General features: G+C 44.1%; 1 protein-coding gene across 2 annotated transcripts; it reads right to left on the bottom strand.

Annotated features, from left to right (window-relative positions):
* Window positions 1-17,977: 17,977 nt before the first annotated feature.
* LOC145342630 (interferon-inducible GTPase 5-like) lies at window positions 17,978-22,092 on the bottom strand. Of its 2 annotated transcripts, XM_080188173.1 has the most exons (4): window positions 22,038-22,092; window positions 20,556-20,719; window positions 20,289-20,393; window positions 17,978-19,518 (listed from the first exon to the last, which is right to left on the bottom strand). In XM_080188173.1, exons 2-4 carry the CDS (start codon window positions 20,573-20,575, stop codon window positions 18,303-18,305), a joined length of 1,341 nt encoding a protein of 446 aa, XP_080044299.1. In that variant the 5' UTR covers window positions 20,576-20,719; window positions 22,038-22,092; the 3' UTR covers window positions 17,978-18,302. The 2 variants fall into 2 exon arrangements, with proteins under 2 accessions (XP_080044299.1, XP_080044300.1); XM_080188174.1 differs by lacking the exon at window positions 20,289-20,393.
* Between the last annotated feature and the right edge of the window lie 1,016 nt (window positions 22,093-23,108).

The raw sequence follows: 23,108 nt of genomic DNA, 5'->3' as shown, positions 1-23,108 counted from the left end.
CAGCGGGATTTTATGGTCCCACCGTTGTCAGTGGGGTTTCCCATCGAACACACTGCTCATCATTGGGAAACCCATGGCGGGTGTGCGCCACCAATGGGAGTGTAATATCCCACTGGCGTAAAAGGCAGCAAGATTTCAGCAGTGGTCTCACCAATGCCCCATGTAACTGAAGCATAACATTCTTATTTTTATGTTTAATTCCCCTCATAATGTAGGGTAAGATTGTTGATTACATGCTGCACCTGCATATGAACATTTTGTGACTTATGCAACAAGAGCACTTAGTTCCTTCTGCACCTTGGAATTCATAGAATTCCTACAGTGCAGAAGGAGGCCATTTAGCCCATTGAGTCTGCACTGACCATAGTCCTACCCAGCCACTTTCCCCATTACCCCACGTATTTACCTGGTAATCCCCCTGACACTAAGTAGCAATTTAACATGGCCAATCAACCTAACCTGCATATCTTTGGAATGTGGGAGGAAACCAAAGCATCTGGAGGAAACCCACACAGCCACAGGGAGAATGTTCAAACCCCACACAGTGACTCAAACCAGGAATCAAACCCAGGTCCCTGGTGCTATGAAGCAGCAGTGCGAACCATTGTGCCATCGTGTAGCCATGCTACAGCTGTTCTCCAGATATGGTAGCCAAAACATGATTATACTACCTCAGAATATAATCGCATTATAGTGGATCCAATAATCTATATGGCTGCAGTTGAATGTGTATGTTTTTGGGTATCTCTCCTGGAAATGTTGTCTTAGAAAAGTAGGCTCTTTAAGGGTACAGAGATTATTGAAACAGGCAGGAAGAATATTTCTTTCCTGACATACCTACTCTGTCCAAGAATTTTGACAAAAGTAAAGAACATCATGAACAATGAGAATCTCCCCCTGTCTCAGTGTTACTGTTGGATGTGATCAGGAAAGAGGCTACAATCTCTCAGAAGCAGGACAAATCACTTCCTCAACTCATAAGAACTTTTCACAGACAGTTGCTAAATTGATATAATCATGATGAGGCTCACTAATTCATGATTTTAATGCACTGAAAATTTTTTAATACATTTTAATTCAAGTTTGATCTCTGTGATGGAATCATTTTTCTTTTTGATATTATTTATTTTGATGTAATTTTGAATGAACAAGCAATGCGCCTGAAGTAAATTTCTATGCAGACAATAAAGTGAATTGAATAGTTTTACTGTCCCATTTCATACAAACATGAGGTACCACGTACAGTTGCAATCTTCACATGTATGCTGGCTGCATCAGGTTGTGTGACTAAATTATTATTGCAGAGGTGACTGATAGTGACTATGAAACTACAGGATTATGTTCAAAATCCAACAGGTTTACTAGTGTTCTTTTGGGCATCTTTACCTGCATTTTGGAAGGAATAATGTTGAGAGGAGCTATGTGATTAAAGGTAGACAGATTAGGAGTATAGAAATACAGAGGGACCTGGGAGTGCAGGTTCACAAATCCATGAAGGTTGTGACACAAGCGGAGAAGGTTGTTAGGAAGGCTTATGGAATGCTAGCCTTTATAGGAAGGGGTATAGAGTTTAAAAGCTGCCGTCTAATGCTTCAGTTGTATAGAACGTTGGTTCGACCGCATTTGGAGTACTGCGTCCAGTTCTGGTCACCTTACTACCGGAAGGACGTGGAGTCTCTGGAAAGGGTGCAGAGGAGGTTTACCAGGATGTTGCCTGGCATGGAGGGGCTGGGTTACGAGGAAAGATTGGAGAAACTGGGACTGTTCTCCTTGGAAAGACGGAGATTGAGGGGGGACATGATAGAGGTATATAAGATACTGAAGGGAATAGACAGGGTCAATAGTGAGAGACTGCTCCCTAGATTGGGTACAAATACGAGAGGACATGATTTAAGGGTGAGGGGGGAGAGGTATAATTTGGATATGAGAGGAAGGTTCTTTACGCAGAGAGTTGTGGGGGTATGGAACGCGCTACCGAGTAGGGTGGTGGAGGCAGGAACGTTGGACTCGTTTAAGGTTCAGTTAGATAGACACATGAGTGAAATGAGGATGGAGGGTTATGGTAGGGGCTATTAAATAAGGTTAGAACCTCGGGAGACACCGGAAAAGCAGACTTGTGATTAACGTTTTTGTCTTTTTATTCTGCAGGTGGAGGTCCACCTCGTTGTCAAACGAGGGGCATGCACACGGTGGGTCGTGCGTGGGCTGCTCTTGGAGGTTCCGGGAGTGGCCTAGTACTTCGTGTCGGTGTGTGTGCTTGATCCTGGACCGGTAGACGGGCGCCGCAACAGCTCGGTGACTAGTACTGCTAGCTGTGCAGATACATGGATTTGGGCCTGTGTCTGTGGGAGTTTGTGCATTCTCCCTGTGGTTGCGTGGGTTTCCTCCGGGCGCTCCGGTTTCCTCCCACACCCCAAAGATGTGCTCTTTGGCTGATTGGTTTTACCAAATTGGCACTATTCTCCCCTGAATCTGGCTAAGTTAGGGGTTCCATTCGTCGACACGCAGGGTAGAATAGGTGTAGGGTGATGAGACGGCGCGGGCTCGTTGGGCCGAAGGGCCTGTTTCCCATGCTGGGTTGTTCTTTGTTCTTTGTTTATTCCAACCAAGTCAGTTTGTATATCAGGTAGTCTGACAAGTTAGTCCTCAAATTCCTCCCTCCTCATGCTTTTCACAGTTAGAATCCCACTCTAGGTCTCAGCAGAGCACTCTTTAATCCCAATTCATTTCCACTTCAGTTATTCCGAGAAATCCTACTCCACACATGCTCAATGCAGAATCTCTGCAGTTCCACTCAGATCCAATCAACTACCCTGAGACCCCAACACCAAGCAGCCTTCTGCTCTTCCTACAGTCCCAGTCCATACTTCCCTCAGTTACACCTACACTGTCCAATTCATCTCTCAGTCACCTGTCACCAATTAGTCATTTATGAGGGGACCTTTCCAATTTGTCAATTCCCCTCCCAGGCAAGTCTTGAGCTGTCAGCATGGTTTTTGACACTAGGTCAAATCCAATACATTCACCTGTTTTTCAATGTCACGTATTGCTGCTTATTTTAAACATGTCATTTTAAGTCATTTTGCGTTCTTCTTGAAGAGGCAGAATGGCTAAATCCAAGAATTTGTCAGTGACTTTTGCTGACCATTTCTTTGAATTGCAAGAGTAGAATATTTAGCTTTTTTTCCTTTGTGTTTGATATAATTACACAGAGCTGTAATCAGAAACAAATGGGACACCAAGTCAATGGAGATAACAGTAAGGGTGTTGAAAACCGCTCAGTGAGGTGGATTTACCACTCTATTTTCCTGGTGGCCTGTCCTGCTCAAATTAAACATCACTTTTCTTTATTTCATCTCTCTGTTTTGTGCAGGGGCACAATCGTAAAGGTAAAAACTCCAACCCCCCCCATCCCCCTCCCCCTGCCCCCACCACCCAACCTTATTGAATGCTCTCCAAAGCTGCTTGTGTGTGTGTGTGTGTGTGTGCTATTTGATTAACATTTCACATGGTGAGGAAAGTTTCTGGAATCCTTCGTATCAAGTTACACTGCAAAGGACATGAGAGAATCAGGACTGCTGGAAATGTACAAACTGAAAATGTTGGCAAAACGTAGGCAGAGATTCCAGATGGAAGTTCTGCATCAGGACCATCTCCACTTGGAACTTGGACCTATTTTGCTTTTGACCTTTGTTTTCAGTTCCCCGACAAGGAGCTGTGTTGTCGTGTGTGGCTCAGACCAGCAGGTGGTGCTCTGAGCTCACAAACAGCAGGTTAGGTGTAAGGATTCGCATTTTAATCAGTAATCTCTAAACTGTCTGTGCTTCATATGCTCTGTCTGAGGCCAGAACTCTCCATTCACCTGACGAAGGGGCTAACCCGAAAGCTAGTGAGTATATTATCAAATAAATAGGTTGGACTAAAACCTGGTGTTGTCAGACTTTTTACTGTGCTCACAATGAGGAGCAGCTTGCCTGTGTATGGTTCTGGCCACACTCTTTCTGCAAGTCCGAGCTCTTTTCTGTATCGGTGTGCACAGAATTAGAAGCAGTGCAGTTGCTGAAAACTTTGCTGAGTCATAATGACAATCTCTGTTTGATAGTTAAATAAAATGAAAAAAAGCTTGCCATTAAGTTAGTGTCTTTCACAACTTCAAAACATCCAAAGTGTGGTCCCTGGTGTCATGCAGGAAATGTGAATTCTGCAGACGAATGACTATCTGAGAGAATAAAAGCATGCTCCTTAGTTCAGTCTTAATGGGAGACCACTAATTTTTAAATTGTGTCCTTGGTTGTAGAATCATGCACAACGGGAAACATCCTCACAGCATCCCACTCAGTCAAAGCCCATAGCATAATATGTTTCAATCAGACCAACGCTCTTCTAAACCTCAATGGGTCAATCTGTTCAATATTTTCTCATTAGATTACACCTTCTCCCCAACGATCTGTCCAGTGAAACTTCTCTGAACTATTTATTTTATAAGAAGATCACTTTTTGAGTATAGAGACCAAAACTATATACAGTGCTCCAGATGTGATTTCACAAATGTCCTGTACAACTGCAGCATAACTTTCCTACTTTCATTTTTGATTTTCATTGCAATGGACCCTGACATTCCATTTGCCTTCCTAATCACTTGCTGCATCTGTGTACCAACATACTGTGATCCTTGTTTAAGGGCACCTGTTACTCAGAGTTTTGAAATCTCCTTCCTTTGAAATAACGTACTTTATAATATTATAACATATTTTAAGTGTGTAACTTAAATAATTAGATGAAATGTATTACTGTTTGGAAGACATCGGAAAGCAGTATCTGAAGGTCCAGATTTTCTGTGTATAACTTTGTATTTTATTCCTTGTTTAAAGTCATAGAATTTTACAGCACAAAATGCCACAGAATGTAGTTGAGGCCGAAATATTGTCTGATTTCAAGAAGAAATTAGATCTAGCTCTAGGGATATAGGGGGAAGGGTGGGATCATGATATTGAATTTGATGTTAAGCCATGATCAAAATGAATGACAGAGCAGGTTCAAATGGTTGAATGGCCTTTTTTTGCTTCTAGTTTCTATGTTTCTATTAGCAGGATGTTCAGCTCATCCTGCTCTTTCTAGCTGTGGTGGAGGTGGGCAATTAATACAATTCCCCTTGCTCTTACCCCATAGCCCTGTAATGTTTTAACCTGAAGTACCTATCCATTTTATTTAGTCTGTTAGTGAATCTGTTTCCATCTTCATGAACTGCTTCAGGCACTGCATTCCAGATCGCAACAACTCATTGCAAAACTAAATGTTTCCTCCTGTTGACTTTTGTCAATCACCTGAATTCTCCAGTTACCAACCCCTAGGACACTGAATACAGATTCTTTACTCTCCAAAAACCAGTCAGAACTGCTTTTTGTTCAGTGACAATACTCTCACCTCTGGATCAGAAGTCATTGGTATGAGTCTCAAAGTCTATGATCTGAACTTGCACTCCAGATTCAGTGCGTGGTAGAATCCACAGTTACAAAGCTTGTATTTTTTGGATCAGACTCTAATTGAAAGCATTATGAACATTCAGGTCTCTAGGAAAACTGAAATACAAACATAAATGGAAATGTCAGGTATCTGGAGAATTGAATCCTCCTTCAAAGTTTGAAGAGAATATATGTGCACAAAGGAATACCCAGAGCGATGATAATTCTATGATGTTTGGATCCTGCTAAATTCTAATTGAAGCTACTGTTCCTACTAATTGTTAATTTGCTTGTCTTACCACGTTACCTATACAATTTGTAATAAGTCATTTTTAAAATGTTTATGATGTTAGGAATTTACTGTACTTTGAAGCTTCTGGAAAAAAATTCACTACGGTAAATCTTTTTTTCCAAAGGTGAGGGGAGGGTGGGGAGAAAGAGTTTGATGGAAGCCATGGTATAAAAGCTTGTATTTTTTATCTTAGAATCAAATTAAAGGGAAATTGAATCACCAGTCTTCATGGGAAATTAGAACTTAATTTAAATCTAAATCTGAAAGTAAAAGGTAAATTTTAGGTTGCTAGGGAAACTGAAAGTGGTTGAAACAAAATTACAAGCCAGACCCAGCCAAGTTCAGATCCCAGTGGTGAAATTCAGACAGGCTGAAGAAAATGAAAATTGAACCTAGGAGCTGGCAATAAGCAAATATAAAATTTTGGTGGCATTTTCCATCATTTAAAAATACGATAAAGCAGACATACAGGGCCCAATTTTACCATTTTGATTTTAAGCGCTGGGCGAACTTGAATCTGGGAGTGTTACAGATCCGACTTTTAGTCTCGTTCTCCGACGCCCCCATACAGACTCTGTCTGAAAAAAAAATCAGCGATTCTGAATTGTGGTGCAGAAGCCTGTGGTACTTGTCACACCCAAAACCCTACAGCAGTGATGACAGCGTTCAACTGTGCATGCACAGTTCGAAAAAGTAGAAAAACATTCGCTTGCCACATTGCTCTTGGGTCGGATAATGCCTCCCCCTGGTCTCCTTAGACATTGTCCCATCCCCACAACATTACTGATGCCCTTATCCCCCCCACTCCACTCACCCCACTACTCAGACTGATTGCCCACCTTCCCCTCCACCAATCGGACGCAGGGTGGCAGCAGACGCCTCCTTCCCCTCCACCGATCACTCACAGAGTAGCAACAAACCTCCCCTGCCTTAACACCCTCCCCCCACCACCAGAGAACCACTTGACCCATTCCTTCCCCCACACCAGAGAGCCATCTAGCGCACCTCCCTCTCCCCACAGAGAGCCATCTGACCCACCTCCCTCCTCCCTCAGTGACTTATCTGACCTGCCTCCTTCACCCCCACCAGACAGCCACCTGACCCCTCCCTCCACCCACGACAGAGACCCATCTGACCCACTCTCTCCCCCTCCACCAGAGAGCCATCTGACCAGCCTCCCTCCCCCCACCGCGAGCCATCTGACTCAACTCCCTAACCTCTCCACCAGAAAGCCTTTGACCCATCTCTCCCTCTTTCCACCAGGGAACCATTTGACTCGCCTCCCTCATTGTCAGCATTGAGTACTGAGGCAGTCGCAGCAATGCCATCGTTGTGGGGGATGTTGGTGTAGAGCGCCGAGACATCCATTGTGACGAGGAGTGTCCCTGGTTCAGCTGCTCCATGTGTGCTGAGTTTCTGTAGGAAGTCCGTAGTGTCGCGACAAAAGCTGGGGGTTCTTTGTACAATGGGTTTCAGGATGCCCTCGACGTAGCCGGAGAGGTTCTCACACAGAGTCCCATTGCCCGATACGATGGGACGGCCAGGTGTGTATGCCTTGTGTATCTTTGGGAGGCAGTAGAGATCTCCAGCGCGGGGAGTACGTGGAATGAGAGCACGGAGGGTGCTCTGAAGGTCCGGATCAAAGGTCTTGATCAGATTGTTGAGTTGACGAGTGTGTTCTTTGGTCGGATCTGTGGGTAACTGTCTGTCGTGTTCCTCATTGTTTAGTTGTCGGTACACTTCTTTACAGTAATCCGTTCTGTTCAGTATGACAATGGCCCCTCCTTTGTCTGCTGGTTTGATGACAATGTTGCGGTTGGTCTTGAGAGCGTGGATGGCGTTGCGTTGTGCTTGGGTGATGTTCGGGGCTGTCTTGTGAGTGCGGCTGATGAATCTGGTGTTAATGTACTTCCTGATGGTTTGGGCATACAAGTCCAGTCGAGGGCAGCGGCCTTCCGGGGGACTCCAGTTGGATTCCTTCCTCTTAGATTGTTGCACTGCGGATCTCTCTGTCGGCTGTTCTGGTTCATCGGCTGTCTCATTGTGTTCGCTGTTGGCCTCTTGGGGTCTGTGGAAAAACTCCCGCAGCCTCATTCGCCTGATGAATTCCTCTGTGTCTGCTGCGAGACTGATGGGGTCCATTTTGGTGTTGGGGCAGAAATTGAGCCCTTGGCTGAGAACTTCGATTTCATCTGATTGAAGTGTGTAGTCCGACAAGTTGACAATAGACCTCCCTACGGTAGTGCTGTTTTCTACTGTGGTGCCGGGGCATGGGACACAATGGACAGAGTACCCTTCGTCGTCCAGTACTTCCCTGGAGCGGAGAAGCTACGACATCTTCTCCGGAGTCTTCAACATATCATTGATGAAGACGAACATCTCGCCAGGGCCATCCCCACACCCCCACTTCTTGCCTTCAGACAACAACACAACCTCAAACAGACCATTGTTCGCAGCAAACTACCCAGTCTTCAGGAGAACAGTGACCACAACACCACACAACCCTGCCACAGCAACTTCTGCAAGACATGCCGGATCATTGACACGGATACCATCATCACACGTGAAAATACCATCCACCAGGTACACGGTAAATACTCTTGCAACTCGGCCAACATTGTCTACCTGATACATTGCAAGAAAGGATGTCCCGAAGCATGGTACATTGGGGAGACCATGCAGACGCTACGACAACGGATGAATGAACATCGCTCGACAACCAGCAGGCAAGACTGTTCCCTTCCTGTTGGCGAACACTTCAGTGGTCACGGGCATTCAGCCTCTGACCTTCGGGTAAGCGTTCTCCAAGGCGGCCTTCACGACACACGACAGCGCAGAGTCACTAAGCAGAGACTGATAGCCAAGTTCCGCACACATGAGGACGGTTTCAACAGGGATCTTGGGTTCATGTCGCACTATCTGTAACCCCCATGACTTGCCTGGGTTTGCAAAACCTCACTCACTGTACTGTCTGGAGACAATACACATCTCTTTAACCTGTGATAAGTGCTCCTTCCACACACATTGTCAACCACTTTAGGACTTGAACAGCAGGTTAGGTGTAAAGATTTGCATTCTAATCAGTAATCTCTAAACTGTCTGTGCTTTATATGCTCTGTCCGAGGCCAGAACTCTCCATTCACCTGACGAAGAGGGAGTCCCCTCGAAAGCTTGTGAGTTTACTATCAAATACATCGGTTGGACTAAAACCTGGTGTTGTCAGACTTTTTACTGTGTTTCAGACCTGCGCAGTGCTGTCACGGTGGACAGTATGTCACGCACACTTGGAGTCCATGCCAGGCAGAATGAGACTGTCTGGAACCAGTCTGTCACCACACCTGACTTCTCCAACAATAAGGTCTCACAAGTGATAATTTCTCATTAGTATTGTATATTGGTAAAAAATGTACCTTTGTCTTTGTTTGTAAAATTTTAGATAATGTGCTTCATGAAATTATTAGGAAAGAGGCCTGGGAATCATGTTGCACTCACATAGAAGTCTACAAAGTTTATTTCAGAGTTTCAGACTTGGGTGGAGGGAGACTGGGTTGCCTCATCAGTACCAGCTAAGGTGCTGTTTCCATGCCATCACCCTGCCTCCTTGCTTTAGCAGAACAGAAAGTCCTCTGAACAAGGCCTCCCTGCCTCCCATGAACATCCTCACTTTGGTCTCTACCTCCACACCATGGTGCTTCTAAGACCCTGGTGTAGCTTGCTTAAAGGTTCCCAGTACCAAATATTTTTCTTAGGCTATTGACTTCATGACTGTTGACACAGTTGCACTACCATAAATGATCATTGAACAGTAAGTTGCTACAGAAACACCCTTCAAATTCCTTGGACAAACCCCCACCTCCCCCAGTTCTGAAATGCGCCCTCCAGCAAACGGTGTCACACACAGCTGTCCCTTTGAACCCACTGCAGCTCATTGGGACAGACACTAAACTCAGTGGAACCTACTTTAGCCTTGGCAGATCTAAGAATCCAGGTGGCCTACAGTTCATTGACAATCTCCTCCTCCAGGCTGCTGAGCAAGGCAGGAAGTCCTCTTACTAAAGACTGATGGGAAGAGACTTTCTCAATGAATAAAATGAGAAAGTAGTGGAGGCAGTCAGCAGCTGTCCAGAGAACCTGGATCCATTACCAAAAGCAGATCAAAAAACCTCTTCACAGGATCAGGGTGACTGACAACATTAAGAACAGCAAAAATAGGAGCAGCAGTAGACCATTCAGCCCCTTGATCCTACTTCAGTGGTCAATAATATCTGAGGCTGAAGGCACGCTGTTACTATTGAGAAGGCACAAAAGGGTTTTAGGCATTGATAAGGTATATAGTCAACATCTTTTCTCAAAGGTAGCAGAGTCTAAAACTAGAAGGTATAGATAGGTTTAAGGTGAAAGGGGAGAAACACAAAATGGTCCAGAGGGACAATTTTTTGCACACAGAAGGTGGTGTCTGGAATGAGCTGGTAGAAGCAGTAGTAGGGGCAGGTACAATTATGCCTTTTAAAAAAGCATTTGACAGTTACATGGCTAAGATGGGTATGGAAGAACATGGGACAAATGTGGACAATTGGGATTAATTTAGTGGTTAAAAACTGGGCAACATGGACAAATTGGGCCAAAGGACCTGTTTTCATGCTAAAAGCCTCTATGACTCTATGCGAAGCAGCAGGTAGGTTCATTTAATAGATGTTCACATGATAGCGTTCAAAACCCAACTGCTGGCAATCTGCGGAGGCCCAGATCATGTCACAGAGCGATCACATGACTATCCTCCTAAAAGGACCATGCCACAACACAATAACTCCCCAAATGCATGACAAAAAAAGTTATGACTGATTTAAGGTGGCCTTAACTCTTTAATTTTCCTACCTGTCCCTCATAACGTTGACTCTCTTGTCAATCAAAATTCCATCTAACACAGCTCTGAATATGTTCAAAGACTCACCCTCCACTGCACTTTGGAGACAAGTATTCCAAACACTCCAAACCCTCCAAGAGAAGACAGTCCTCCTCACTTCCACCTTATTTGATAGTGTGCCCTCTTGATCCAGATTGGCTATGAGGGGAAAAGTGTTTTCAGCATGGCACAGTCGACCTGTGGAAAGGTTGCTGCTGAGTGGCAGAACGACACTGATCCGAGAAGCTGAAGCAAGCGGGCAAGGTGATGACATTGTGATTTCTATAGTCTGAATAATGAACCCATTCCATGCATTTCCACAGAAGAGGGCCCAGAATTTCAGAGAGAGGGCACAGATTGGTGGCAGTGTCCCCTAATTGTCATTCTAATAACCATGGAGGAACAGATGCTGCAGCTGGCTGGCTACCAGGAAGACTGCGCCATCACTGATGGTGAGGCTGGAGCACCCATGGAGGAACATGAGTGCCTGCAATAATGAGCCTAATGGGGATCAAGTGGAAATTACAAATGACAGTAACAAACAGGTGCCTAAGCTGTAGGATCTGTGGGCTTACATTGGAATGGTCAGTGCAGTGACAGGCAGCTATTATCTCCGGGTCATACCCCAATCTGAGGAGGAGGAAGAAATGGAGGGAGGTTCTCAGAGGGTGCACTATCCCACTCTTACTCTACACTCTCCACCAGCTCAAATACTGTCACCTCAGAGGGCACGAGGCGAGTTACAGAATTAGGGTCATCACCTGGTTTAAGCACTGTACGAATGTCAGAGCAGCAGTCTGCCCTCTGACCCTCAGAGGACTGTGGGAGACTTAACCAATGTTGATCCCCAGGCTGATGATGAAGCTCTAGAGCTCTAAGACTAGAGCTCTAGAGCTCTAAAACTTATTTGGCTTTTCATTGGACCTTCTCAAATGGTGAACAAAGTTAACATCTAGCTTGCAATCCATTGCACATAGATTGGTGTTCAGATGTGACATCAATGACTAAACCTAACGTCATCTAATTCCATTTTACAGTCCCTTCCCCTGCCACAAGTAAATTCCCAATCCAGCCAGAGCTTGAAGTTACACACTTTCCTAAAACAAACATGTCCAAGTCACCTTCTCATAAACCTTAATGTTCAAATCTTCCAGCATTTTCCATAGTCCGGTGACACACTGGTTAGCATTGCTGTCTCCCAGTGCCAGAGATCCGGCATCAATTCCGGCCTTGGGTGACTGTGTGGAGTTTGCACGTTCTCCCCATGTTTGTGTGGGTTTCATCTGGGTGTTCCGGTTTCTTCCCACAGTCCAAAGATGTGTGGGTCAGGTGGATTGGTCATGCTAAATTACTCCTTAGTGTTCAAAGAGGTGTAATTTAGGTGGATTAGCCACAGTAAATATGCAAAGTGTGGGATAACCTTTCGCAGAGTCGATGCAGACTCAATGGGCCGAAAGTCCTCCTTCTGCACTGCAGGGATTCTATGGTTTTATGGTTTTCTAATCTTGCTTTGATGTAGCTCGTGAAAAAAAAATCCAGTACAATCATCAAGATGAAATGTTCAGCATTTATTGCATCAGTACATGGCGTGTGGATATTACCTGTCCAAGTTAGTACACGATTGGCAACACTAGTGTTGTGGAATCTCATTTAATACAGAATTTTCCACACACCTGTTTTCTGAACTGTGGCTTACAATACAACAAATCATGCCCATGTTTAGAATGTTACAATTAAATTGTTCATTACTTTCACTTGATTCGATTACCAGCAGTCTTGAAAATTACCAATAAGCGTAAGTTCTCAATTAATACAGCAAAATATCTTTAATTAATGTCAAACAATTTCCAGAGTTATTGGCTGGAATTTTCTGACCTTATCCACAGCTGTGATTTTCCAGACCCGCTGCAGTGAATGGAGTTTTGGCTGAACACCAAATTTTCCATTCTCGTTGGCTGTGGGGGAAGGCCGAACGAGATCAGGGAATTCTGGCCATTCTCATCAACTAACAAGAAATGATACAAATGAATCAATGTCAATTAAATTAAGTTGAACCAAAATAACTGCAATGGAGGTTAAGAAGACAACAGTTCACATCAGTAATATGAATCCATTGTTGATATCGGTGACATTGGCGCATATGAGGTTCCAGTGAGTTCATGTAACACTTTCCAATACTTCTCCTGCCACAGTAACTGCTCTTCTGCTGCTATAAATTAGCGCAGAGAGGATACCCGATCGTCTGCACTGGTAGAGAATCCCACCCTCCCACCTCCTCTAACCTAATTATAAGTGTGTGGGAAGTTTTTTAAATTTTTTTATATATATTTTATTTTTTTTTTCTCTGCTGGTAATTGTTTCAGGGATGGCAGTTCAGGCAGTAAGCTGCATCTCCTGTGGGATGTATGTGGTGAGGGACTCCAGTAGTGTTTCAGGTGATTTTACTTGTAGGAAGTGTGTTCGATTGCAGCTTCTGGAGGAGCGTGTAAAGGAGCTGGAGGTGGAATTAGAGGAACTCCGCATAATTCGGGAGGCGGAGGCGGACATCGATAGGAGTTATAAGGAGATAGTCACTCCTAGAAATGAGTCTTGGGTAAATGCCAGGAAGAGGGGAAAGAAGCAATCCCCTGGGCCTGTTCCCCTCCAAAATAGGTTTTCGGTCCTAGAGGCTACAGTTGAGGAGGAATCAACTGGGGATAGCCAAAGGGAGCAGGTCTCTGGGGGTGAACCTATTGTGAAAGCTCAGGTGGTTAGGGGATGTAAAAGATTGGGCCTCGTGATTGGGGACTCCACAGTTAAGGGGACGGATAGGAGAGTCGGAAGTAATGGTAGGGACTCAGGGCTGGTGTGTTGCCTACCAGGGGCTGGGGTCCGGGATGTATCAGAAAGGGTATTCAGGACTCTTAGGGGAGAAGGAGGTCAACCCCAAGTTATAGTTCATGTGGGGACGCATGACATAGGGAGGTTAAGGGAAGGGATATTAAGCAGAGATTTATGGAGTTGGGGTGGAAACTAAAGGCCAAGACTGATAGAGTGGTTATCTCCGGACTCTTGCCTGTACCACGGGATAGTTTAGAGAGGAATAGAGAGAGGGAAAGTTTGAACTCGTGGCTGAGGGGATGGTGCAGGAGGGAGGGGTTCAGGTACTTGAGCAATTGGGGCTCATTCTGGGGAAGGTGGGACCTCTATAAGAGTGATGGTCTACACCTGAATCAGAGGGGAACCAATATCCTGGGGGGTAAATTTGCAAAGGATATGCAGGGAGGTTTAAACTGATTCGGAGGGGGGGTGGGATCCTGAGTAGAGGGGGTGAAAGTGAGGGGGGCATAGATGGGGACTGCAATGCACGGCATCGTGGGGGTGGGGCGGAGCAGGGTTTGAAATGCGTATACTTTAATGCGAGGAGTATTCGCAATAAAGTGGATGAACTTGCAGCGTGGATCAGTACCTGGGACTTTGATGTTGTGGCCATTTCAGAGACATGCATAGAGCAGGGTCAGGAATGGTTGTTGCAGGTTCCGGGGTTCAAATGCTTTAGTCGGAGTAGAGAAGGAGGTAGAAGAGGGGGAGGGGTAGCATTATTAGTCAAGGACTGTATCACAGTGTCAGAGAGGAAGTTTGATGAGGACTTGTCTGTTGAGGTAGTATGGGCGGAGATTAGAAATAGGGGAACATAGAACATAGAACATAGAACATTACAGCGCGGAACAGGCCCTTCGGCCCACAATGTTGCGCCGACCAGTCTTATTTTTAAAAAAAAACATTGACCCACTAATCTAAACCAATCCCTTTTCGTCCATATGTCAAGAACAGAAGATTGGTTGGGGCAAGATTAGGGCCAGTTAAAGACAGCAGAGGGAAGTTGTGTGTGGAACTGGAAGAGATTGGAGAGGCATTGAACCAATATTTCTCTTCGGTGTTCATGCAGGGGGACATGAATGTAGCTGAGGAGAACACTGGGTTGCAGGGGTGTAAACTAGACAGTATTGCAGTTGATCAGGGGGATGTGCTGGATATTCTTGAGGGTTTGAAAATAGATAAGTCCCCTGGGCCGGACGGGATTTACCCTAGGATTCTCTGGGAGGCAAGAGAGGTGATTGCAGAGCCTCTGGCTCTGATCTTCAGGTCGTCGTTGGTCACTGGTATAGTACCGGAAGATTGGAGGATAGCGAATGTTGTCCCATTGTTTAAGAAGGGGAACAGAGACTTCGCCGGGAATTATAGACCGGTGAGTCTTACTTCTGTTGTGGGCAAGGTTTTAGAAAAAATTATTAGGGATAGGATTTATAGTTATTTGGAGAGTAATGAATTGATTGGAGATAGTCAGCATGGTTTTGTAGCGGGTAGGTCATGCCTTACTAACCTTATTGAGTTTTTTGAGAAAGTGACCAAAGAGGTGGATGGGGGTAAGGCGGTTGACGTGGTATATATGGATTTTAGTAAGGCGTTTGATAAGGTTCACCATGGTAGGCTTCTGCAGAAAATGCAGATGTATGGGATTGAGGGTAATCTAGGAAATTGGATCAGGAATTGGCTAGCAGATAGGAGACAGAGGGCGGTGGTTGATGGTAAATATTCGTCATGGAGTTCGGTTACGAGTGGTGTGCCTCAGGGATCTGTTTTGGGGTCACTGCTGTTTGTAATTTTTATTAATGATCTGGATGAGGGTATAGTTGGGTGGATTAGTAAATTTGCTGATGACACCAAAGTCGGAGGTGTGGTTGATTGTGAGGAAGGGTGTCATAGTTTGCAGGGAGACTTAGACAGGTTGCAGAGCTGGGCCGAGAGGTGGCGGATGGAGTTTAATGCGGAGACGTGTGAAGTAATTCACTTTGGTAGGAATAACAGATGTGTCGAGTATAGGGCCAACGGGAGGACTCTGAATCGTGTGAATGAACAGAGGGATCTAGGTGTATGTGTACATAGATCCCTGAAAGTTGGGAATCAAGTAGATAAGGTTGTTAAGAAGGCATACGGTGTCTTGGCGTTTATTGGTAGGGGGATTGAAATTAGGAGTCGCAGCGTCATGTTGCAACTGTACACAACTCTGGTGCGGCCGCACTTGGAGTACTGTGTGCAGTTCTGGTCCCCACATTACAGGAAGGATGTGGAGGCTTTGGAGAGGGTGCAGAGGAGGTTTACCAGGATGTTGCCTGGTATGGAGGGGAGGTCCTATGAGGAGAGACTGAGGGATTTGGGGTTGTTTTCGCTAGAAAGAAGGCGGCTAAGAGGGGATCTTATTCAAACATATAAGATGATTAGAGGTTTAGATAGGGTGGATAGTGATAGCCTTTTTCCTCGGATGGAGAAAGCTAGCACGAGGGGGCATGGCTTTAAATTAAGGGGGGGTAGTTATAGGACGGATGTCAGGGGTAGGTTCTTTACCCAGAGGGTGGTGAGGGATTGGAATGCCCTGCCTGCTGCAGTTGTAAATGCGCCTAGTTTGGGGGCGTTTAAGAGATCCATGGATAGGTTTATGGACGAAAAGGGATTGGTTTAGGTTAGAGGGTCATTGTTTTTTAACTGGTCGGCGCAACATCGTGGGCCGAAGGGCCTGTTCTGTGCTGTAATGTTCTATGTTCTATGTTGTATTTCAGGTCACTTTCCTCTGCCTCTTTCCAGCCAGCTGGAGCTAATGTATTGGCCATCATTCTGACAGTGAGTTTCACTCACTCTCTTGATCAATGTGTTGTCCATATAATGATGAGTGTCAGTGATGGCATCATTGCATGTCTGAAAGGTAGTGGCTGCTTTGGAGGATAGAGACACAAACCCCAATCAAAGAGTTTATGACAAATCAGAGCCGCATCGGGCATTGTTCCACAATGGAGTTGAAGTGATTATGTAACGTTGTTCAGCATTGGCTGGAGGTTATTGATTGTTACTGTGGTACAACCCACCCCCCGCCCACATGAATCCTAATCCACCATCTGTAACATCTGCTTCTCTCCAATCAGTCACTGAGGATCAAGCGCCAATTTTGTTTGGTGGCAAACAGTACAGTAAATTTTGTGTTTATCTGGCATTTTACCAAGGCAAATTCTCTACTAACCGGAATTGCTGATGTTCCCTTTGTAGTTGTCACTTTACCAACCAGAAGAAATTAGAAAGCTCTCCCATATATGTATATTACATTATTTTATATTTTAATTTTTGTTTGAATGTACAGTTGAAGGTTTGAAGCAAAGAATAATGTTCTTTACTTTAGCAGCATTCACATATTCATTTGTGTTACAAGTGTTTTGCTGTCTTCCAGTGGTAAAAGGACCTCCCATTATCTGGAATTTTTGCCTGACCAGCAAACCCATTTCTTGGGTATGCTGGAAGCAATGAAGAGTGATATTGGACTAGAAATGTTCATTTCTAGTCTCCACAGATGCTGCCAGGCCTGCTGAGTTCATTCAACATTTCTGTTTTCCAGATTTCCAACATTTGTAGTTTTTAGTGAAAATCTCAGCAATACTCAAAATACGTCATAAAAGGAATGTTCATAATTAACATATTTCCTCTCATTCCCATTCCCAGAGGTTTTCCTGTTCATGGTTCTCAGCTCTTCACCAAGTTAGGATGATGGACAGTCTGCATGAAGGACGGTCAGTGTGAGGGACGGTCTGTGTGAGGGATCATCTGTGTGAGGGATGATAAGGATGATTCTATATCTGGGTGGTGTCTCTATGACAGGGAATCTGTGTTCTCACTGCTGACTACAGTCTGATGCTGGTGCCTCTTCTTTACTGTTCCATTCTTGGAATCTGCTGCTTCTTGGACAGAACAAGATTCAGTGGACTGGTAGAGAATTTATCCCTTTTCAAACAGACACCGTTTGCTGCAGTAATGGTTCTAAATCTAGGAGTGAGACAGATGTTCAGTGTAAGTGGATAATGGTTTAAAAACATTGAAAAATTGACTTCCTCTTAATAAATCTCTTTATTGTGTTCAGTGTGTGCCGGAAGAAAGACTGCATTGTTAACCTCATCACTGTTGGGAATAGAATTTGGCAATAAATGAGGCAGGAAAAAATAGCCAAATAATTTATCAAAAGGTGAACAAAACATATAATCCCAGTGCTTTTGACTCCACTATAGACCCAGGACCATCCATTTCAGTAATGATGCTGTTATGAATCAATCAGGGACATTGCAGAAAAGTGACTGGACATTGACAGTGATGGATTCAGTGCCAATGAAGAATACAAGCATTTCTAACACAAGCACAATGGGCTGAGTGGCCACTCCTATGGTCTGATTCTATAATTCTTGGAACAAGGCAAATTTCCTGGTATTGTATTTAATGAAAGGAATTGTATGGATGGCGTGAATTTCTGATGTTGACTGGATTCCTTTAAAGTTCACAGGCGGGATTTTCCGGCCGCACTTGTCCCAAAACCAGAAAATCCCACTCGCGGTCAACGTACCTTCCTATGGTCTGCCCCTCATCCACTTCGATTCCTGTGGCAAGTGGAACGGGAAAATTTGCCTCCACAGCTTTTGGGTTCTCTCCTTAGATTACACCGAGACAAAATCTTTCACAAAACACTACAGCATGGAAATAGTTTCTTAAAATGGGCCAGTAAAAGGGAATATGAATGTCCAGTGTTAGACCCCTTTAATATATCAGCTACGGCATTGATTCATTGAATTGATGTTTACTTTGGATCATTTTCATCCGTCCCAAATGCAGCTTTCACCACTCTCCGTGCATTCTCTGTGAGATCATCCAGTGCTCCACTCAGCAACTTGTAGGTCATAAGCAATGATGATCCTGCTCCAAAGATGGATCCTACAACTGGGATGAGGTCAAGTGCAAGCTCAAGACCAGATATGACAACAGCACTGGTTCCCCATGCTAATCTGTTTATTATATCTGGAGTTATTTCACCCACCATGGGACCTTTCACCACAGCTTTCAGTTCTTCCACAGGTTTCCCTGCCTTCTTGGCCAGTCTTCGAAGGGAGGCATCATCCAAACCCAGGCATTTACGGAAATGTACGATTCCTCCAATCAGTATCCCAATATCACAACCAAGGGAGACTCCAGGAACTGGCACTGCTCCCAATACTCCAGAAAGTGATGCCAACATCCAAACTCGCTTCTTTAGCTCTTTCTTTTTCTTCTCCACAATTTCCAAGGTTAGGTTGGGAAGGGCCAAAATGTACACACTTCTCTTTAAACTGGGAAGATCATCTTCAAGAACTTTACTTAACCGGTCAAAATCATACAGATGCAGGTCAAATTTTGAAATCAGGAAAACTTGGGGTGATGAGATCCCTGCCTCTTGCAAGCTCGTGATACAGTAACTCCTGATCTTTTCCAATTCTTCCTCTTCCTTAAATTCCCTCCTTTCCCTTTTCACTGCATCAAGGTCAGTATCAATTTTAGGTCGAACGAAGTAGAATTTCTTCCCCAGCCGTTTAATCTCTTGAGCGAGTTTTACATCATTTTCTGTGAATCGAGGGTGCGAGATAATGATGAAGAAATCGTATTTTTTAAATTTCATTTCCTTTAGGTATTTGTTCGCTGGGAATTTCACTGTTCCAATTCCTGGCAGATCCCATAAAATAACATTTGGCAAACTGGGATGCTTGTATTCGGTTGGTTCCACTGTGGTTTCTTTGTTATCAACCTTAGCAGCACCCTTATCTTCGCTTTGAAGTCCTCTCATCGCATTGATGAAGGAGGATTTCCCTGTGCCTGCTTCTCCTGTCACTGCGATGTTCAGCTCTATGTTGTCCAGGTCATTAACTTTTTTCTGTATCAGCGGTGTTACCTTTTCCACCCCACCTGATTCAAAATTAGATTTCAGATTCTTCAGTTCATCCTCACTGAACAATGAAGTGTTTGAAGCTTCAGCACTTTGATCTCTGAAAGGAAACATTTTACATGATTTGCACCAATTGAAAATAACTCCTATTTACAACACATTGTCACATCTTCATAATGTCCTTACACATAGAACATGGAACATTACAGCGCAGAACAGGCCCTTCGGCCCACGAATTTGCGCCGACCAATTAAAAAGCAATGACCTTCTAACCTAAACCAATCCCTTTCCATCCATAAACCTATCCACGGATCTCTTAAGCGCCCCCAAACTAGGCGCATTTACAACTGCAGCAGGCAGGGCATTCCAATCCCTCACCACCCTCCGGGTAAAGAACCTACCTCTGACATCCGTCCTATAACTACCACCCCTTAATTTAAAGCTATGCCCCCTTGTGCTAGCTCTCTCCATCCGAGGAGAAAGGCTATCACTGTCCACCCTATCTAAACCTCTAGTCATCTTGTATGTAAATCTTGTATGTAAACATCTCATTGAATCCTTTTGCAAAACAAGCACAATTGTCACGTAGCTTATTAAGACAGCTAATTTATGCACAGCAGATCCCAGAGTGAGCTATTAGATGAATGACCAGTTAAGTTGTCTTTGCGTGAAAGTTACCTTGCCCCTTTTTAATTATGGACCCTTTAAATATTGATCCTGAGATGCCCCAGCTAAGGGCAATCATCTGTTTCTCCAGACAGCAGCAACTACAGACTCATCTCCCAGCCTTAATTCCTCTTCACCATCTATGAAACACCTTAGCCTGCCCTCAGTCTGACTGAGGCCTCCCCAGTGGTGCCTCTTACTTACTGATTGTGAGGTTCAGATGCATTGATAGGACTTGTGCAATGAGGGTTGGTTGAAGTCCAGACTAAGGGCCCTGTTTCTTGAGGCTTCACCTCCTCTGCTGAAGGGCTGAAGAAGAGGAGAGGTGAATGGAGGTACATGACCTGTAGAATTGCTCACGACATTCTCATTAATGTGCTGACATTGAGCAATGACAATATTTTGCAATAACAAGTTGTGATGTAACTAAAGGAACTGAAGAGATACAATATGAGCAGTTTCTTGACCAACCTGGAGCTGGCTCCTCCCATCCTGCTTCTCTTTCTCTCGCTGCTTCCCTTGTGTTAGCGTCCAGTGATTCCAGACTTTCCTCCCCAAAAAGGGCGAGAGGGCAGAGGCTTGTGGCTCCTCCCCCTGATGTCACTTCTTTAACTTTGGTTATGTTGGGTTTTCTCCTTTGAGAGGAAAGTAGAGAGTGACTGTGAGTGGCAGAACTTTATTTACCATCAGATAAAGGACAAGACTGGTGTGAGGAATCATCTTTCATCAGGCTGTGAACGGGAGTAAACTGCAAAATTCCTAATGAAGGTTTTTCCATCTTCGCTAATTCAGAGTGTGAGGGAAGGAATATGGTAACAAAAATATTGAAATGTTTATGCTCTCATTCCTGAATTGAAGCACTTCAAGTGTGCATCTTGATCTCTGGAGAAAATTCTGAGTATCATTGCGCTTTCTTGTTGTGACAATTTGAAATGTTTTCGAACATCGCTTTCAGATATTTTATGAATAAAGTACATTGTTTGTAATAATAATAAAAGGACAGTTGGATGAGACCTGGGAAGAAGTCCTGTATGGAGACAATACGCATCTCTTTAACCTATGCTTAATGCTATCTCCACTCACGTTGTCTGGACCTTTAAGACTTGAATAGCAGGTTGGCTGTAAAGACTTGCATTCTAATCAGTATTCTGTAAACTGTGTGTGTCTTTATCTGCCCTTCTCTGATCTGAACTTTCCACTCACCTGACGAAGGCACAGCGTTCCGAAAGCTTGCGGGTTTACTATCAAATAAACTCCCTGGACTTTAACCTGGTGTTGTGAGACTTCTTACTGTGTTTACCCCAGTCCAATGACGGCATCTCCATAGAATGGGCATTACCAGTGATTTGCTGTGGCCCTTTTGACCGTGTGGTCAGAGGCAGCAGACGGTGTGTTATTCAGTGACTTTGTTACCCATGAAAGCAAGTCAATGGCCACTTTAAAACCGTTGAAAACAAATGTGTTCTTTTAAAAAGCTGGCAAAGCATTAAACATCCATGCAATAATATCGAACAAAGTACTTCCTTCTTCCAAATTTTTCATCAGCTCTGCAAAGTAGCAAAACATGACCTGATCTGCCCACATCGCAACCACCGAAAACGGAAAGTTGCTGAACTCCTCTATTCACTAACAACATTCAGATTGAGCTTTATCTATCTCTGTTTTTATATGGTTTCCACTCCCCAATCCGATAAACATGCGGCCCGTCATTTCCTGCACTGTTTGTAAGTTTCACTTTCGCCGGCCGTCCTGAATCCTGAATATAAAACTTGCTTTTTGGAAACTTTTGAATTTTGAACACAGCCAGACCTTGCAAGGAAAGGGAACCTGATGGAGTGAAACACGCGCGAGTACAATCTTTAAAAGTTGTGCTGGAATTCTCTTCAAACCTGTTGAATATAATTCACCCTGAATTTTGACCACCGCGCCGAGTTTCAATGTCTTGATTGTTACCTGTGCGGCTCCTTGGCGAGAGGAGAGTGCTGATCAGGGAAATTCTCACTCTATGAACATCTCCGGACAGAGCGCTTCCGTCTCGCATTCGCGCTGGGAATACAGTCGTAATGAATACATCAAGTAACAGCTTTTCAATAAGTCAGTGGGTAGGTACCTGCACAATATCCAATGACAATCAAAACCCTGGAAGATCACTCGTTACTAGGGAGAATTTGCTTTTCCATTTTCCAGGTTGTATGAATCACAAAAGGTGCTCACTCACTCACTCAACAGTTTGAAAACTGGATGCTCTGAGTCTGAATTTCAGATAGTTGCTCTCACTAGGTGGAACAGATAGATGGGTTCAAGCACTTCCTACTCCCCAAAAAGATTGTGTTCTGCTTAAAAAATATCCTTCGTTCATTTCCTTCATCTCTTCAGGTTTTACTTTGCTGGATTCCAAACACTGAATAGCGTCTGGATGTCACTCAAGCCGACAATATATAAATAATTTCCAGCTAATATTCTGCACTAAACACAACCCAGAAATTTCATGACACATTGTTGTTCAAAGGGCTACACAAGTGCACTCCTGTACCTATCCTTCTAATGAAATGTTTAACTACTACATTAGTCAAAATCAATTGACAAACACTGGTCCTTTGTCAAACTGATAGAAAGAAATAGATTGTTGATAACTTGTGGTTCATTGTTACGTGAGCAGCAATACAAACTATAAAATAGCAGACATGAGGTCAGAATATAAATTGTCCTGCCTTGGCACATTAGAGTGGTAGTACTGGTGAATGTTGGTGATACAAAGATCATTTGTCGAAAACTACTGTGACCAGGTCATCAAAAGAATTCAACAGAAGCAATTATGCAATTTATTAAACAGGCTAATTATATCCTTCAAGCAAGAGAACTGATCCTCTGAAAAGTATTGTTGTCTTGTACAGATCTTAGATGGGACATCCCTTGTTTAAAAATTGCGTCCCCTAGTTCTAGATTCCCCCATGAGGGGAAACATGCTTTCAGAATCTATCCTGTCAAACCCTCGATAATCTTCCTTCACTTTACTAATCACCT

Source organism: Carcharhinus amblyrhynchos, chromosome 4 (genome assembly GCF_965287045.1).
Source record: "Carcharhinus amblyrhynchos chromosome 4, sCarAmb.v2.hapA, whole genome shotgun sequence".
NCBI lineage: Eukaryota > Metazoa > Chordata > Chondrichthyes > Carcharhiniformes > Carcharhinidae > Carcharhinus > Carcharhinus amblyrhynchos.
Note: the sequence above shows the minus strand (reverse complement) of the source record. Positions and strands in the feature narration are given on the sequence as shown.